A 20,852-nucleotide genomic window follows, 5' to 3' on the forward strand; every position below is an offset into this window, starting at 1 on the left:
TTACTTATTTATTTCTCAACTGCTATACATCAATTTACATAAGATCATGGGTTGGCATCCAACAGTAGTAAAATAGTTGTGTCAATGACTAGGTTTTAAAATAATATAATATTGTATAAACCGTCACACGTTTAGCAGGTAAGCAAATACCCATTTTATGTAAAAAAATACTATCGTTAAAATGTCTTTGTATCCGCATGACAATACAAATGTGCTAGTCGTGTAAGAATAAACGAATTAATTTAGATAATTGAAGAAACAAAAAATATGTTAATCAAACGATGATACCAATTATATTTGAATACACGTAGACGAATAAAACAACCATCAAAAATTAATGGATAAAAAAACTATAACACTTAAATATACTATAACTTGAAATAAAAAAAAGCTTAATAATGCGTTGTGCGACCATTGGAAAAAATCTCGTAATATTGGTGGACTAATAATTAGTTTGAAATATTTATTAAAATAAGCCAATCAATAGATATAACATTGCGCGTAAAGTAATTTAAATATCGAATGAAATATATAATTAAAATGTAAAATGGTAACATAACTTCATTTATATCCGTTGACAGTTTAAAACATAATTAATAAATAAAGGTGGTATAATACAATCGGACAATCGTAATTCTGAGTTAATTATGAGTTAAATTACGTAAAACTCCGTGAAAGGCTATTGTCAATATAACCGAATCCATTTTATATCAGACATCCTATAATACCTCCAGTTAGGGCGTAAAAACCCCAAAACAATATACAAGGAAAAGAAACATCCCTAAGTATGCTATAAGACCCCACACCCCTTCCTAGAAGCCAATTGCAATAGTAAGGTCACCATAATCCCACATGACCAAAATGTTTTGTTTTGATAGAAATACCCTGAACATTGTTTCGCGATGACCCTTTACCTTTGCATATTTGAAATGGAAACAAGATTAGACTATGGACTGAGAACCAAATATTTATTATCACAACCAGGGAGTTATTACAAATTATTTTTCTCTTATAGATATGATATCTTTAAAAGATATACGTCCAAATATTATCTGCAAGTGATTTTACTGGAACTACGCTAGGATGTACCATAGCGACGGTATATAACGAATACTGTATTAGTACACATAAACATCACGAAAACTTAACATCTAAATTGTTATACTCATAGTCCTACTTTATTCTTTACGTATTTAATCATGTAGGAACTAATCCAAATATATAAGAGTAAATATATAAGTCAAACAAGATACATTTTGGATAGGCTACCACTGTTTATTTCAGGTAAATAGAGAGCTGTGACTTTTTAAACAAATTCAATTTAATTCCACTTACAATTATTTGTAAGCAAAATATAATGCGGCAAGCACAGACAACATGCTGTTTTCGGCGCAATTCTACATTAGAATAAGTCATCGTTTGTCATGCTTGGACCTTGTTGATATGACCTTGTTAATTATGTTTTGTATTTTAATAGCATCAAACTGAAGTTGATACTGTATTAAAAGTGCTGGTTGCAGAACGTTCCCGATGTTAAGCTTATGGAGAATAAATTAACTGCCGTCGATTGTTTACGAGTTTAATTGTTTATTCCGCATCCTTTTAATTTATTTACTCAAATCGAGTCTTTTATATGCAACAAAAAGTGTTCAAGAACCCGACGCTGCAGCAAACCTAGGTAAGAACTCATTAGGTAAATATTATTCAAATTGGCTGCCCATCTTAGCGTAAATTGTACTCTGTGGTTAGATTTGGAGAAAATCAGAACGGAGACTACTTTGGTTTGAAGGTTTGCTACCACGAGGGGTTTGTTAAGACAAGAAGACTCCACGAAACACCCGATATGCCCGAGAACGAGGGAAGATGGACAAAAGACTCGACCAAGAGAGAACATTTTGTTTTCGACCAGCTCAAAACCCCGAGGTCCCACTGCTCACAACAATACCACGACTTTCTGCCTGATTAGCCTAAATATTTAGTGAAAGCGAAGGGCCAGTGTAAAAACAATTACAGGAATATCAAATGCCTAAAAATGCGTTGAACTGTGTTGACGCGCAAAGCGCAAAATAGTCCGCAGGCAGTTACATGTATCCACGGACTGTATATTTATCAGAAAATGATTAAAATATTTACTTGGCATTGGTATTAAATTTTGAAAGTGGTTACTGGAACTATATTGTGTCTAAAAGGTTAGCTTTTGACCTACAAGTTCCTTTGAAAGATTAGTTTTCATTAGCCCTTCGTCCACATGGAATTGTCGAGGTGTTGTATGTTTAGTTTGATGCTTGGGAAACGTCGATAAAAATAAATAGATGTACAAAAATACGCGTTATGGATTAAAAAGTTAATGTATATATGATTTGCAAACAGTACATTAGGTTAAACACGAATAAGTCCACGTTTTCGATCAAGCAGGTGATACGCACCTGTCACGGATGAAGATTACATCGAAAATAACCTCAGACCTTACACGAATCTTTCTCCACAAGCCAGGGTGGTTGATCACCTCCAAAACACGGAAACCGGCGAACGCGCGGGGGTTCTGTACGAGCACAACACCTTTTGCTATACATTTTATAAAAGGTGACGCACTTTTGGCATGACTCCGATCCGATCCTGTGGAAATGTAAGAGGTTGTTGTTGTTGTTGTGAAGCATGCTGACTTACCCGTGCGCTGGGTGGTGGAAGGCGGTCGCCGGAGCTCCTGGGTGAAGCACCCTCCCGGAGGTCGGATCCCAGAGGTACCGGCCCTCGTGGGTCCGCTGGTCCACGGGCAGGGGAGCGTGGAAGGCGGCAAAGGCCGATGGAAACTGGAACGGCAGCCCCGTCGGCGGAGGTGCCATGTTGAACACTTCTTTCTCCGGCATATCGAGGGCTCACTCGCGAGAATATTCAAGAAAACAAGAAATTGCTCACTACTCTCTGAATGTCACCGGAACTGGGGATCGCACTGGGTGTCACCATGTCGTCAGTCGCACTCACTACTGCCTCGCGCACTGTAGTCAGTCTTCAGTCACAGTCACTGTACACTGTACACGGTACACGGTACACGATCACTACTCGCCAGTCGCTACACTCAACTGTACTGTGACAGCGATGCGAACGACTCACTCTGAGCCCCCTAATTGAGCGACCCTCCCCTCCCCTCCATCCCCTCCCACGTCACGTGGCACTCTCTCTGTCTCTCTGTCTCTCTCATTCTCTCTCCCCGCATTCCCTTTGCCAGCTCTCTCTGTCCCTCCCCCCCCCCCCCAGATGGACCTCTCGCTCACTCATTATGGCTTGTTATGCATTTCTGTACGGACTCGAGGATAAAGACATTTTCTACCCGGCCGTCCACTCCGCGCCTCTCCGCTGCTTAATTTTATCCGATTTTACGACGACCCCATTAACCGCGGGTGACGTTTTTTTGGACAAAGTTAATGTAACCGAAAAATAATGCGTTGGACCTAGGCTCTTTTCGAATTTTGAACAATGATTAAAACAAGTAAATATTTACATACGAATAATGTTTTACCACAGTTCCAAAGATGGTAAAATCGAATATTCCCAAGGATCGTAATTTAATCTTATGCTTAAGTTAGGTCTCAAGCACAACACTCTCAGCCAAATTAAAAGATATTCTCTTTCATAAACAACAGTAAAGTAAATAACAAAATCTATTATAGTAAATGGCCACAACACACACAAACAACAAGAACAACAAGATAGTCTTTAACAAATGTTCTAAATTCCTCTTCTACAATTAACAATAAAACACTACAGTATTATTATACAGCATTGCCACAATCAAAAGTGGTACCTATCCAAATATCAACAATACGATACAATGTACTTTTATTACACAACACTACCTCAGTAGAAGGTATTTTTCCTAAAATAAAATACGATACAATGTCTTCTTATCTCAGCACGCCACCAAAGTAGGGGGCATTATCTATATTCAACAATACGATACAATGTTTTCTTATCACAGGACGATATCACAGTAAGAGGAATTATCTCTATTCAACAATACGATACAATATACTGTTTTCTTATCACAGGACGCTACCACAGAAGGAGGCATTATCTCTATTCAACAATACGATAAAATGTTTTCTTATCTCAGAACGCTACCTCAGTAGGAGGCATTATCTCTATTCATCAATACGATTATAATGTTTTCTTATCACAGAACGCTACCTCAGTAGAAGGTATTATCTATAGTCATCAATACGATACAATGTTTTCTTATCACAGGACGATACCACAGTATTATCTAAAAAAGGAAAAGGAAGGTACTATCTAAAGGAATTTGAAAAAAGAACTATCTTTGACCGTTGCTTTTTACTCCATAATGATGATTTGTATATTTTAATTTGTGTATATACAGTTTATAATACGTCTACGTATGTAATAGATTCAGAATCCCGTAAGAAATGAATTTTATGATGTACATACATTTAATAGTGATATTAAAATGAAAAAGTGACACATGTTGGGTTTTCCCATTTTTTACCCTAAAAAATTATTGCAATTTCATTTTAAACCGTTTTGTAGAGCTTAAAAAAGAAATAATTTAGTATATTGAACCGCTGTTTAATGCCTAACGGTCATGGAGAAAATGCAAAAAATAGTGCAATTAAAAATTCCTATGTTATTCTTATGGAGAAAATGAAAACTGTTGTAGTTTACTTGTTTATGGATATATATTAAACAAATTTAACAAATTTATTTATTTCATCTTATACTTTTTATTTAAGGTCAAAAAACACTTTTTACCTTCCCCGTAACAGCAAACCTAGCCATTAATTAAATCTAATGTTATTTAAATTTGGAATAAATTTGTCTTATTTATGGAAATATTTTAGTAGAAATGTAATCAGTTGAAATTTGCTTAGTCTGTAGGTTTGCTGTGGTGGGGGTATTTAGGTTTATGTTATTAATTTGCTTACCGGTCGTTAACGTACCGGATCCACGGCTGTGGTTGGTGTAGAAACGTAGTGAAATCAGTTGATTTAGCGAACTGGGTCTATTCCCGCACTATAGCGTAAATGAGCTATTTTGCGTACTGTTTATCATTTCCAAGCAGCGGTAGGAAAAAATATTACTCTACGCACGCAAAGTGACACATGAAGGTCATTTTCTTAGATACATTACTATGCCTAAGCAATAAAGGTGATCTAGTGTTATTTCTTACCTAGTTTATACACGATTTCTGAGATTAGCGCCACGACGAGCCCGGAGAAGTGTTTATGCCTTGTGAGTGACTCTGTCATCGCACACTATTACTGTTCCACCCCACTAATGGTAACGCCTCGACCGAACCCACCGTAAATATTTAAATTATTCGAAAGCCTCCGTCGACCGGTTTAACTTATCAGGGCAAACAAACAACATAAAGTAAAAATAAGTACTAAATGGTGGAACCAGAACCGCGCAATGAGATGCTGGGATTGAAGAGTGTAACGAACGAGGGAGTAAAGAACAGAAACTGTAGTCGGAATATGTATATATATGTAGGCCTATAGAACTTTAAAGAGAGGTTGAAGTGAAAGTATTTAAAATCGATTTAAGTAAGTTCACGAAACCACCCAATCTGATCATAGTACCCTAAACATTTTATTTTAGAATTTTAACATTTATAAACATGATTCTGTTCCTGATTCTGTTCATGCCTCAATTCCTTTAACATCTTTGACCAAACGTTGAAGCGAAGTTAATATGTAAACGAGAACTTAATTTTGGGCTCTCTTGCCCAACCTTGAAACAATCAATAATTATTTTTGTCGTTCAATTTGGTAGCAAAGTGCAAATAGTTCCAAATGTTACATTGTCCGCTTACACCAAAAACATAATTGTATGTTTCTCATGGCAGCAAACCTAACTATATGTCTCATTGTCATTGACCATAATTTTGTGTCCTGGAATAAGATCTTGCCTTAAGCTTTAAATCCCTTTATAAATAAAATCCCTTTAAATACCCAAGAATAAGTGTGAATAATGAATTTATCAAAAATATCAACAAGTGTTTCTATAAAATTTACTTTAAACGAGAAAAAAATTTTCGCCAGTAGGCCTACAGTATAAAACGGGAGTTCAGCTTAATTGTCATAAGACGACGTTACAAATCTTGAAGATCTTAAAAAGTGGGAAAGAAGCTAAAATCAATATTTTAAGGGTTAACTCTTATTATTTCTTTGGATGAAATTTTTATTTGCTGTCTCGTTCAAAATCTCAAAATTTACAAAAATCCAAATAATTGTGTTTCCCGTTTTGTTTAGCACACTCATCCAAGATATTTCACAAAATAAAGTTTCAACCAAATTTAAATTAAATTTCAACCACCATGGGAAAGATCAAATTCACCAAACATAAAAAAGAATTGTATTTTTTATAACATCCATTCACAAACTGCCATCTCAGGGGTAGTGTGTCTATGACCAAACCCAAAACACTTAAACCGAATTCCACCCCCGATTTTTTCCTTGGTACGTCCAGAACCATTATCTAGGAGAACAAAAACAGTTTAAGTAAGGGATCGTTATAATGTCTACGAACTTTAGATGAAGAAATGTGGCAACCCGTGATTTTAATTAGAGCAAGGGGATAAAAACAAGCCCCATTTTGAAAACTGACTCAGCAGAATTCTTCAGTAGCTACGCACCCCGGGGAATTTTGTGCTCCCGTAACTAAGATTCAGGTTCCAAATTTTTGCGTGCGATTTTGCGTATTTGAAACATTTCGGTCTCTTTTATTATGTGGTGTTATTATTAGTCAAGATTCAACGTATAGTGTGCGTTTGTCAAAGTTTTGTCAACGTCGTTTTTAGAAACTCTTTCTCTTATCAATTTGTAAATGATTTAATCTGATATTATTCGGATACGTCTATGTGCACGGTAAGAAATAATAATGTATATACACCAAGTTTTGGTTAAATGCTAATAAGTTATTGGTTGAATATAAACTTGCGACCAATTTATTATGTGTAAATATATTTTGAAGTTTGTCTAAGCCCAGAAAACCCATGCGAATACCAGAAATTATCAACTCAAATTGTTGGGAGTTGTTAAGTTCAACAAATAGATATGAAATATAGAGATTAGTGCAATTTTAATGAGTCCTTACAAAGGTTTATTTTGGTTTAGTAAAACTTCGAGTACGTTAGTGTTGGTAAACTAACACATACCATTAATTATAAACCAACAAAGTTTGTCCCGGCAGTTTTAAAATAACCATTTTTTTAAATAATTAAAGTCTCTTCGTTTATTTGATAAACAAAGCTAGACTATACGAAAAACTTAATGGAACTAATTGTAATAAGCCATTCCTAGGTTTGAACCTTTTTGTCCTAAGACGCTAGGCACTAGCCTGGGATTGTTTTTCACATTACTTCAGGCTAGACGAATGGGTTGTGGAATTATCACTTAGATAAAATCCATTGGTGATTGGCGGGATTTGAACCCGGGACCTCAGGGACTAGGATTGAACTAAAACTTTTTAGCATTCAAATTTACTCCCCAAACCTGGCAACTTTACACTGATTAGTTTTGAGTGATATGTTACTGAAAGAGTACTTGAGCCGTATAGTCAAAACTACTTTCCTCAAACACTAAAAAACCTTCTCAATTTTGCTTTGATTATCTTTACCATTTACAAACTTACGATGTGGTTTTACAAATTTGGAGGCAAACATGATCATTTTCCCTCCAAAATGGAGGTAGTGATAGGATTTTGACTTGCTAATGTTTATTGCGCAGCCTTAATCGTTGAGGCCGGTGTTTAAATTACATATTGACCAAGTCATTATCTGTATAAGGGCGTGAGGTAGGTAAATGGTGGTGACGCCGTTAACTCCACTTGAATTGGGGCAACTTTGCATTTATATATCCTTAACGTCACAACATATTTAAGAGTATTTAAAGTATGGTGGATATTTTGTAGCTTTGGTTGGTGAACGTATAATTGCAGCAAAAACTCCTTAAATCTAATCATAGATAAAAGGAGTATAGACACATGTCTACTCCTTTTATCTATGATATAATCCTTTAGGAGTAGTATGGATAGACTTTGTACTCATATTTTATCACGCTAAAAAACTGTTTATTCAAAAAATTTTATGGAGTATGCTAAAAATTTTTTAGCATTTAGTTACTTTACAGTTGGTGCAAGTAAACATTTTATTACCAAAGTTCATCATAAAGGACCCTTCGATTAAGTTATTTCAGTAGGAATTCAACAAACTTTGTCTACCTTCGCTAATCTCTGAGCTCGAAGTAGATGAACGATGTACGAAAAAAGGCTTAGCACGAAATGAAGAATTATTTGGCTCCCTTTGAAACTCTCAGTGACTTGATTGGAAAATTAGTGTTGGATTAGTTCAGGAGAATTTATTTGTTCATTCAAGGAGACATTTTCCATTGTTTGAAGTATTTTAACCGTTTATTTGTACTGGAATTTAATTTTTCCAACCACCTTTTCTAAATTCTAACTAGCTGAAAAATGTTCCCAGTTTTTTTTAGGGTAATACGAAAAACTTTTCTGAACCATAATTTGGTATATCGTTATAAACCATAGTGCCATAATGGTTAATCTATTGAAAAGTTTACATCCCTAGTTAGTAAACTAGTCCAAAAAGAATACTCCTCTATACAGGGTGTTTCCAAATTGTCTGGACATATTTTGTGGACTTGTTCCTTGGGCTAAGACAAACAAAATTCCATATAAGTATGTGTCTAAAATGCCTAGATTCCTGTTTGTCGGCCTGTTTGTTTGCCTACATTTGGTTACCCAATTGAATAGGACTATCAGGCGGTTTATTGTTTGTTATTTTACAGAACAATATGGTCAATGAATACAAACCCTTGGTAGTCCTATTAATTGCAGAAAAAATTGATAAATCGGTTGTTTGTCATCTGACTTTAACAAACAAGATCTCATTTCATTTGTATTTAAATTCTCTATCTTGTTTATCTAAATAACAATTTTCTTAATATTTATGTTTTTCGTTAAATTTGGCATCAAAGGTTTTAAATGGTTGCCATATTGAAATGGCTTGAGATATTGAAACGAAACTTTGTAAGCCTACTAATATACACATTTATACCAATTTTGGAAGTTCTATCTTGAAAATTGCTCAAGATTTAAAATAATTCTTAAAAATCACAAGGCATTTAGACCCATTCTTATTGTAAAATATTCATTTTACGTTTCTCTTAGTCCAAGGAACAAGTCCACAAAATATGTCCAGACAATTTGGAAAAACCCTGTATGTACAGATTCGTGTTGATAAAGAACACGATGAAGTAAAAGCATGGGCTATAGAAGCAGATTATAGGCAGGCCTAGAGCAGTTCAAATGGCCTGTCAAATCAATGAATCACTCAGCCATTTTTTTGATGAGCCATCCCTTCACAACTCCCTAGGGTTATCCTCATAACAATATCCCATAACATATTGGCTGACGAAATAGTGACACATATACTTAGTAGAATTACTGTACATATAAAATCTGTTATAAATTACATGATTACATAAAAAACTCACAAGTTGCAGTTTTTGTTAGTGATTAATTGTGTGAGCTATATTGTGTTTTAATATAATTTACGTTTAAATATGGTTCTGCACATTTTTAAGCAATATTTTTATTTTTAGTGGTTTATTTCGTTCGCTTTACTTAAACAAATTTATGTATTTCTATCATCCTATAAATTATCATTGTGGTGTCCTAGAAACTGTTTGGGGGTTTTTTTATTTCAATGTTTCTTAATTCTTATTTTTGTGTTTCTTTAATACCTATTTTGCATTAAAATATTTATCTTACTTTAAGACAATATCAAATCAAATGTTCATATTTACAGCAATAGAAAAATTGAGGATGGTTAAATAATCGGAATACATATTAAATAAAAAGAAATCAATTGTTTCTAAAATCACCTGGGGATTTAACATTTATTGACTAATCCAATGCTCAAGTTTTAAAACTAAAACCTTTCTTCAAACAATAAATACTATTTATAATCTTCAATTAAATAATAAACAATTTAACAAAATTAAATGATAGATATTTACTATTGAAAACAATTTGAATATCTTAGATAATTAAACAATCCCAACCCCAGAGCTGCAACGAATTAAAATCTTGCATGATAGTTGATGACAATATTTTTTGCAATTAAAACACAAAAGTGTACTACAAAAATGCATATGCACAGTTCAATTCAGACCACAAAGCTACAAATTTATTAAACAAATGTATAAGCATATATCCATTTAGTTAACAAAGTTCCTAGCTTAAAAGAACAGCTAGTGTTACAGTAGTGTTACCAATGGTTTGATTGACGAATGCTCTGCTGTCAACGTATGATGAAGTCATATAACAATAGTTTTTGTCAAATAGGTAGGTCAAGTTATTGCCCAGATACTTGTGTTTAAGTTTTATTTTGACCTCCTTTTCTTTTTTGTCCAGTCTAATACTGTTAAATTATGTTTCAACCAGAGCTTGGTAACCTTTTTTACATTTGTTGATATACAATTCACATTAAAACCTACGTAAAATTAGTTTTGACCTATCGAGCATTATAGGCTACAGGTGCGTCAGTTAGTCCCATATTCAATTCAAACATTTTTCAAACTAAAAATGGGACTTAAGCTCCAACCAGTTTTGTACAATCGTTTATGAATTTGTTGAGATAGATTTTACATCCCAATCTAATAATTTTTGACCTATCAGGCATTATAGGCTACAAGTGCATCGGTTAGCCCCATATTCAATTTAAACTTTTGTTCAGACTTATAATGACATAAACTCTGAACAGTTTACAATCGTTTGTAAATTTGATGAGATTCAGTAGATCTTACATCCCAATCTATGTAAAATTAGTTTAGAACTATCGGACATCTAGGCTACATCAAGTGTGTCACCATAGACTTCTGATCCCATTATAAATTTTAAAGCTCGTTTTTCGTGTCCGGTGACACTGTTCGCTAGTGTCGACGAAATTTTGTTTCGATTGTTAGGGTGGATTTCATGATTTTTGCTTTACTGTTCGGTTATATAATTGGGGGACGAGTTATTGTTTATAATTATACCGTTTTATTTGATTAAACGAAGTTTTAAATGGCTGAAATAACAAGAAACAAATTGTAAACGAAACACGACCTCTACAATACAATTGTCAGCTGATCCATAAGGATGAGAAATCTATTTAGGGAGTATGTTTTATCTGTCATTTAGTACTATATTCGATTTTAGCTTTTGTTCAGACTAATAATGGGACATAACCTCCAACCAGTTTACAATCGTTTAAGTTTGTTGAGATAGATTGTACATCGCCATAACAGATGCATCCATTGCGACTTCCCATTGTACACCCCTTGCAACATGGCCACTACCCCTTGTGTAATGTTAATACGGTTAGTCCCGTTAAACAGCTCAAGGGGTGCGAGTACACTAAGGGTTTAACAGGGGTCAATATTATTTCGGCAATTTAATATTCCATCTTTTATAGGACCAGTTATTCCACACGGTTTAATAAACGGGTGCGAGTTACCTTGCAATATCTGAACTGACTTTTATGTTTAATTTTTGTTTGTTTGTGTGTTTTTATTTTAACTGTTTTGTAATAATTTGGGGTTACCTCGTTTTCAGCGAATTTCCCAAGGGAAGTAGCCATTACCGTAGGTGGAACGGTAAGACCTGGAGCCGGGACCGATATACTTTTTCATTTTGATGTCCCTAGAGGCCAAAAACACTACTCGTTAAAATTTTAGATAGATAGATTTATACTGTATATATATACGTCCGTGAACGCGATAACTTGAGTAATCTTTCTCAGATTTTGATGAAATTTGTTTTGGAGGTTTAAGGTGGGTTAAAATTGAATGAGTTTGCGAACCAGCATGATCGGACCTTGGGAAGAGGGTTTTAGGGGGGGGGGGTATGGGGTAGTAAATGGGTTTTCTAATTTTTGACCCTCAAAACACCAAATTTCCCAATTTATCTCTAGAACATTTTTAAGAGCTTAAAAAATAGTTAAGTATACAGAAGTGTTTTTGTACGTTAATTGGTTACGGAGAAGATTCAAAAAATTGCAAATTTATAACTCCTATGTTATTCTTATGGAGAATATTGTAAAATGTAGTAGGCCTAGTTTGCTTGTTTATGGAAATATTTTGATCAAACTTGGCAAATTTATTTATTTTATAATATTTGACTAAATACCACACTTTATTAGCCTCCCTGTAGCAGCAAACCTAGTTAGGCCTACTCGTTTAAACCTAATGTTATTAAAATATATTTGATTTAAAATCCATTCAAGGAAATGAAAATTCGCTTAGTCTGCAGGTTTGCTGTGGCGGGGGTATTTCAACAATTATGTGCATTTCATATTACATATTTATCTAACAGCTATTATTGTATAATTGTATTACTAAAAACCACTTGGTATTATAATATAGTCAATTAATTCTTATTGTAGGATTGAAAATCAAATTTTAGGGGTTCGCATTCTATATACACGTTTACATATTCATGTTTTTGTACTATAATATATTTTATTTGCATTTATTACTGAAAATCACTCAAATGTGATACATAATGACGCTTGAACCAATAAAGACAATTTGATTTATTTATTTTATTTATAATCACGTTTTTCGTTCAAATTGTTTTTATAGGATAAACATTCAACTTTGGGGTTTCACATTCTTTAGATATTACGAAGACATTTTAATTTTTGAACACGATTTTATGACAGTAACTTGTTTACAGTTGCATCTTCACCATAAAGATTGTGCCAATTACCAAAAGATGCAGTCTTTTGGCTGTGTAGTCCAAATATTAAAATATCGTGATCCGAGTTAAAATAAACCTGTTTTTAATGATTTATTAGATTTATCTATTTAAAAAATGGAACTGTAATATTTTAAAAACAATCTATCCACTAAAACCAATAGTACCAAAAACCATCGGCAATTTTAGGCGCACAAATATTTTATATGTTCGCTGTAACAATTTAACGCATTACATTTACCATACTATTTATTACAAACAATGTCTCTAGGCCTAAATGTTATAAATTGTTTTGAAAGAGTACGAAAAATGTATATAAGTTAATTGTTTTATAAATTTTATATTAAAAAAAGTGAAATATTTAAACCCATAAAGCGAGAGAAGAGAAATAAATTTACTCCAGTATAATCTAATATTGATTGAAACTATCGATTCGATTAGTAAACCTTCATGCGATTTTTTCACTATCAGCAAGTTTGGTTGGTTAGGTTAGGTTATGATAGTTCAATTTTATAATAGATATATTTACAAATATCGATTATTAATCAATATTTTCAATTCTATAGTTTCAATCAATATTAGCATAGCCCAGTTAAGAAACTGTACCCCTTTGATTGAAACTATCGATTCGATTAGTAAACCTTCATGCGATTTTTTCACTATCAGCAAGTTTGGTTGGTTAGGTTAGGTTATGATAGTTCAATTTTATAATAGATATATTTAAAAAATATCGATTATTAATCAATATTTTCAATTCTATAGTTTCAATCAATATTAGCATAGCCCAGTTAAGAAACTGTACCCATTCTTTTGACCTATTTTGTCAAAAAATCTACCTATTTCGATTTAAAGATTGTAATTATTGTTCTGACAACGCATTTATTGAAATAAATAAGGAATACATTGTGCGATTTCCGTTACATAAACCTAACACAATCAACAAACAAAGCTAACATTATTACCGGATTTGAGGTTATACCTACCATATAAATAAACCATGTATCCTTTCCTGTTTTAATATATTAATATTTCTAAGTATTATAATACAAACTAGAATCCTACATTAGCAGAAGGAAAGTATGTTACCTGCATACTACACAAATATTACGTAGTAAACAAAACGTAAATAATGCATAACTGAAGTTCACAAAGATCTCATTTAACAAGAACGTCAAGAATGGTTCACAGTAACATGTCTGTGCAAGAGAATCAGCTGATGTTTTAGTGACGTCACCAGCTAACAATGATCAGCTGATCAGCTGATAGAGTCATTTAGCACGATAGACTAGTGGTTCTTAACTGCATTAGGTGTTACCATAAAAGAAAGAATATTTATTTATTATTTAGTCTTGGTTATCCATGAGAATACAATATTATTATGAGTCATATGAAATGTGTCATTTATTTATTTAAACTGTTTTCGGAACGCCATGTGATGAACAAACCAAGCGATTAGAAATAAAGATTTGATTTTTGATGGATACAGAATGTCTAGTTTTTTTTTTGTCGCGTTGTACTAAAAATATACATAGCTTTAAATAGTTCGATATTCGATGTAACTAGTTGAAAATTGTGTTTATCGAAATGTCAAACATTGTAAAATAAATCGATTTAAACGCTTTTACATACATTTAGTCCGTAATACATTAAAGTTATCATAATATATTTCTTTTAGCGAATTTCCCATATAATAAGCTATTACCGAAGTACTCATGGTAAGACCTGGACTCGGGACCGATTTACTTTTTTGTTTTGAGGTAAAAAGGCAAAAAAACACCATCAGTTCAAATTCATATATGTATCCGCTAGCACGATAACTCGAGCAAAAATGTTCCGATTTTGATGAAATTTGGTATTTTAAACGTGTAAACCAACGGTTATTTGAACGAGTTTGCAAACCAGCATGATCGGACTATGGGGACGGGGTTTTATGGGTTAAAAATTGGCTTTTCCCTTTTTTGACTCTTATAACATAAAGTTTTACAATTTATTTTCATCCTATTTTGTAGAGCTTAAAAAAAATATTTTGTATATTGAAGCGTTGTTGTATTCCTTTTAGGGGATATTTTTAGTATGAATCCAACCAGGTAAATGTAAATTTGCTTAGTCTGTAGGTTTGCTGCGGCGGGGGTATTTATTTATAAATCAATTTTAGTGTACCAAGACTGACTGTAGCGCGGAACAAACATAGGTCTAAATAACATAGGTCTTTACAACATACAGGTCAACATAGGTCAAACATAGGTCTTTAGCCTTTTAAAAATTACATTACGTTTTCAATTCCTTGTATTTTTTAGAAATTGTTTAGTTGTGGATAAAAATGCTATTTTCCTGCTATATATGTTGGGTTCCTTTACGTTTACAACAAAATATGGGCATATTTGTCATCCCTTTAGTATAGTATCCATTTTATCTTTGTACTGTTCAATTGAGTAGTTTTTATTTATTTTTTCATTCACGATTTCTTTGTTATTATTCGAGTTGTAATAACTATGACTTTATGATAACTATTTTCTGTCGAACTTAGGATTTCCTCTTGTTTTAATGCTAATTTTTAACTGTATCAACAGAAGAAGACACCACACAACTGATTATACCACACTCCGTAGAGCAACATACTGATGAATAGAGTAAGAAAATCCACAAGAACAAAGCCTACTACGAAAATGTTAACTCAAAATGGTTTAGATTGTGGTTTTTTTACTGAAAGCGATTTGTAATAACCAGTAAATATTTTTCACCGTGTCGGTGATTGCTGTATTTAAACTAACTTTTCCTCTACCTTTCACCCTATCGTTAACTTGAAGTTTGTCTTACTCTTGTAAAAATATTTGATTTTCTTAAATTCCGGGGTTCAATTTTCCTAACCCAGAAACAACTATTTCTGCGCTCTCGGTTTCTAGCAACTTTTCACAACCCTAAGCTAATCAGATGTTTTCTACCGTTCTAATGAGTGTTTCGTGTCTTCTTGTTTTTCCATACTCGATGAAGAAGAAATATTTGTGTCTGCATTTTCTATTGTAATGTTTGTACATTATATGTTTTTACTTAAAACCTTACGACTTAATCTCGTTCTAAGTTTATTTTTGTTTTGTTTACCTTTTCATACGTTTGCATTAGTACCAACTTGGCAATAACTATCGTCTACGGTCGATTGTTGTTTGGAAAAAAATAAAATCCGCATACCTTTACCCAGGCAGACTAAAAGTTTTTTCTTCCTCTTCATCTTTAATGTTGGTATTATTTTTTATCTTATTCTTGATTTTTTAATTAAGTTTGTAATACTACTAATTTGTGGGTTATTTTTAATACACATTTCCTGGGCTGATGAATGATGTTTTATAAACTTAAACTTGAACTATCCTACATCCCAAAGAAAGTACACTATTGGGGTTTTTAACAATTCTTTCCTTCCATTTCTGTTTTTATCGAACTTTTAAGAACTATTTTGTCCCCACAGCTTCGATTCTGTGGTCTGCAGGGTAGGGCTAATGATTCCGCAAATAGACTGTTTATCATGGGCCAGAGGATTCTCCCAAAGGGCCTTTCTGCCGTCATATTTGGGGTTTCTGCGCATCATTAGGCCCTTGAAGCCTGTGACGGCTCTGTGCCGCTCGGTCATTATATTCTGGAGACCCTTGAAATATTTTCGGATTTTTGTTAACACGGTTAGAGGAACACTCGAGTTGAAGGGTCTTTTCATTGCTTTTTCCTTGTTCATAAGCAAAAAACTGCTTAAAATTCCTCTTGTACAAATAACTTGACGGTAAACCAATATGGTGAGGAGAATAAGATGCAAGGTTATATGAAGTCGATGAAGTTAGATATGCGTTTAAAATCTGCAAACAATCCCCCGACAAACATATAAAATCAGTTAAGAGGTTGAAATAAATGTATTAGAATAAGTATACACAATTCTAAATGTTATAAAAATGTAAACAATATAGCTACGAATTAATAAAAAATGTAAAATATAGTGATAAATAATGTTCGGCCCATTCAAGTACTAAAGAGCTCGACGAAACCGCTGAAAGAGTTCTTATAAACAATTATCTAAATTGTACATTTACAATACACTGATAATGATTATGAAATAAATCTTCAAAAAATAGTAGTAAGATATAAATCTACAGCTAAGGCCTCGAATCGTCAGGTTCAAAATATACCTCCTAATAAACATAGCCGAGTTCAATTAGCTACAGAGCCTAAACAATTTAAAAGAATCTGGTTAACTCCCTAATAATACATACAGTATGGGCAAGTCTAGAATAAAAAAACTGAACAAGAATCCGATAAATCCTGATAATATTTACAGCCACCCAAACAAGGACGTTCAAGTATCCGATGGATTACACATAAAACATGATCATTCAATAAATCAAAACACAAAACAGTCAACATGAAAGTCTTCTAGAGCGTCAATAGTCAGGTGCCAAGTACACCACCTTGTAAACAACCGCAGGTGACAAGGCTTCAGCTGAGTCTTGTAGTCTAGCTTTGTTCTTCTTCAGTCGATAGTTTCACAATGGTCCTTACCGTGCCGGATGTTTTCAGGTCGTGCGGTATCGGGGCGGATGACTGATATAGATGTCTGCCGGCTCACGGCTACAGCTCCAGCACAGCATCCCGCGCTCTTTCTCTGCCCTCTCTCTCTCTCTATCGTGCTTCTCGCTTCTTCGTCTTCCCCGCTCGACCCGTTAAGGCTAAGGTCATGGCCGCTTTTCGCCACTTAACACAAGTCAACTGCGATTTCGTTTGTTTAATTACTTTATTTACCCAGAGCATTCAGTCAGCCCCGCCGTTGAAGTCTCTTGTTTCAGTGCTTTAACAGCTATATAGAACGATTGTTTGTTTGGTGATCTACATGTAAGGAGCATCTTAAGACAGTTTATTTGTTATAGAATATAATTATTTATTAATATGTGATTGTAGAGATTGCTTAAGAACTTGTTTGCTAATCTTGTACACCTAAATCATATTCAAGTTGTCCCGGAACTTTCTTGTCCCTTATAAGAATTTTTCCTTGCGTTTAGACGAAAATATAATAGTATTGAGATTGGCCGAAAGTACGTAAGTTACCCGTCTAAATGGAGACTAGAAAGTTCTGGGATGGGCTGTAAAATCTAGTATATCAAGTAAAATGTGTAAAGGGGTTTTAGGTTAACTGAAGTTGACTATTAAACATATCAATTTAAAATTTTCGTGGTTTCGTTTATTTAATGCTTTGCAAGTAAAGAAAATTAATCGTATATTTTTTCTACAGTTTTTTAAGTATATTTAATGATATCATTTTTTTAGTAATATTGCAAGTATTAAAGACTGCTCATTAATCAGTTGTAGACTTGATGCAAACATTTTTTAGCAATACTGTATATACTGGTGACAATTATTAACAGCACAATTGACAGATCTACTTATGGTAATAATTTATTATGTATATATGCTACTCCTTTTTTTGTTTGTACATTAACCTACATCTGCTGACCTCGGCTGGAAAATAATCATTTGCGTTGTATTTTATTACACGTTGCATGACAAGATCTATCTCTGTGATGTGTTTGATGATCAATGAAGAATCTGAATATAGTCCCCAAGTTAATGTCACATTTTATAGGTACTACCTTTATCTAATAGAATTAGACATTCCATTGCCATGTTGAAATAATAACTAACATTAGTTAGTTCGTTTTTGTTTCATACTCTGATTTTAGCTAATTTCCCATATAGAGAATAAGCTATTACCGTAGTACTCATGGTAAGACCTGGACCCGGGACAGATTTACTTTTTCCTTTTGAGGTCCCTAGAGGACAAAAACATCATCCGTTCAAATTCATATACATATATAAATGATCTAATTTTGATGAAATTTTGTACAATCATGTAAACTTACATAATTCATTTACACATATATACATTATATTTATATTTACGAACGAGTTCGTGAAACAGCATAATTGGACTATGGGAACAGGGGTTTATAGAAGGTTTTATGGGGTAAAAACTGAGTTCTCCCATTTTTGGCCAAAAACATAAAATTTAGCAATTTCTTTCAAAACCATTTTGTAGAGCTTAAAAAACAAATAATTTAGTATATTGAAACGTTATTATGCGCCTGATGGTTACGGAGAAAATTCAAATAAAATTGTAAATTTAAAATTCCTATGTTATTCTTATGGAGAATAAGTAAACTGTTGTAGTTAGCTTGCTTATGAACATATTTTAATCAAATTTGGAAAATGCATTTATTTCTTACTAAATTATTAACATGTTACAAAAAAACCTTTTCCCCTCCCTGTTGCAGCAAACCTAAGTAGGTACTCGTTAAACTAATTATATTTAAATAGTGAATAAATGTAAACTTTTTAAGGAGACATTTTAGTGTAAATCTAATCAGGCAAATGGAAATTCGCTTAATCTGCAGGTTTGCTGCGGCGGGGGTATTTTTGATCCTTGAGTTATGTTGAATATGCAACTATGTTACATGAACATGTCATAAAACCAAAAAGAAAAAGAAATCAATTTTGACTTCTTTACACGCTTTCAGTAGCTCGTTCGACTATGATCTATTAAAAAAAAACTAACAGCTGCACCATATGGATGGTAGTACTTCAGTAGGCAAAAGTCGAATCCAATCACAGCAGTTTAGTCCAAGTCTCCTATACAAAACTTTTCTAAATATTTGTAAAGCTCCAATCATAGCAGTTTAGTCTGAGTCTCCTCTACAAAACTTTTCTAAATATTTGTAAAGCTCCAATCATAGCAGTTTAGTCTGAGTCTCCTCTACAAAACTTTTCTAAATATTTGTAAAGCTCCAATCACAGCAGTTTAGTCCAAGTCTCCTCTACAAAACTGTTCTCAATATTTGTAAAGCTCCAATCATAGCAGTTTAGTCTGAGTCTCCTCTACAAAACTTTTCTAAATATTTGTAAAGCTCCAATCACAGCAGTTTAGTCCAAGTCTCCTATACAAAACTTTTCTAAATATTTGTAAAGCTCCAATCATAGCAGTTTAGTCCAAGTCTCCTATACAAAACTTTTCTAAATATTTGTAAAGCTCCAATCATAGCAGTTTAGTCTGAGTCTCCTCTACAAAACTTTTCTAAATATTTGTAAAGCTGCAATCACAGCAGTTTAGTCCAAGTCTCCTCTACAAAACTTTTATAATATTTGTAAAACTCCAATCACAGCAGTTTAGTCCAAGTCTCCTCTACAAAACTGTTCTCAATATTTGTAAAGCTACAATCACAGCAGTTTAGTCCAAGTCTCCTCTACAAAACTGTTCTCAATATTTGTAAAGCTACAATCATAGCAGTTTAGTCCAAGTCTCCTCTACAAAACTTTCTAAATATTTGTAAAGCTGCAATCACAGCAGTTTATCCAGGTCTCCTCTACAAAACCTTTCTAAATATTTTTAAAGCTGCAATCACAGCAGTTTATCCAGGTCTCCTCTACAAAACTTTTCTAAATATTTGTAAAGCTGCAATCACAGCAGTTTATCCAGGTCTCCTCTACAAAACCTTTCTAAATATTTTTAAAGCTGCAATCACAGCAGTTTATCCAGGTCTCCTCTACAAAACCTTTCTAAATATTTTTAAAGCTGCAATCACAGCAGTTTATCCAGATCTCCTCTACAAAACCTTTCTAAATATTTTTAAAGCTGCAATCACAGCAGTTTATCCAGGTCTCCTCTACAAAACTTTTCTAAATATTTGTAAAGCTCCAATCTCAGCTGTTTAGTCCATCTCTCATATCAGTAGAGATTACCCCGTGTCGGTGGACTGTTGAATACACGCAAACACTCACAGGTAACCATGTTTGCTTGGCTCACGTGTTTGTTCGCAAACAGTTTGTTTATCCAGAAGCTGTTTCAACGCCACCGGCAGTCCGGCACCCGCCAGTCAGAATCCGGCAATCTTCATCTCTTGCTGAAGAACCGTGTATTTGCATGGTTTACTGTGGATGTTGCAAGAAATGTCAACTCGATGAATTGAGGCTTTCCAATTTGAGTTGATATTTTTTCATACATCGACATTATGAATGCTAAAATATTCAGAAAAAATAAGAAGTTAGCTCTATGG

General features: G+C 33.5%; 1 protein-coding gene across 1 annotated transcript in view; it reads right to left on the reverse strand.

Moving 5' to 3' along the window:
* Positions 1–3,069, reverse strand: part of LOC128998399 (transcriptional activator cubitus interruptus) — an 85,286-nt gene extending 82,217 nt beyond the window's left edge. The window contains exon 1 of the mRNA XM_054424512.1: positions 2,668–3,069. Coding sequence (XP_054280487.1) covers positions 2,668–2,867 — 200 coding nt within the window. The 5' untranslated portion in view covers positions 2,868–3,069. The remainder of the gene's footprint in view (positions 1–2,667) is intronic.
* Positions 3,070–20,852: the final 17,783 nt, after the last annotated feature.

Source organism: Macrosteles quadrilineatus, unplaced genomic scaffold (genome assembly GCF_028750875.1).
Source record: "Macrosteles quadrilineatus isolate MER2022 unplaced genomic scaffold, UCM_ALF_1.0 Scaffold_7__1_contigs__length_78375512, whole genome shotgun sequence".
NCBI lineage: Eukaryota > Metazoa > Arthropoda > Insecta > Hemiptera > Cicadellidae > Macrosteles > Macrosteles quadrilineatus.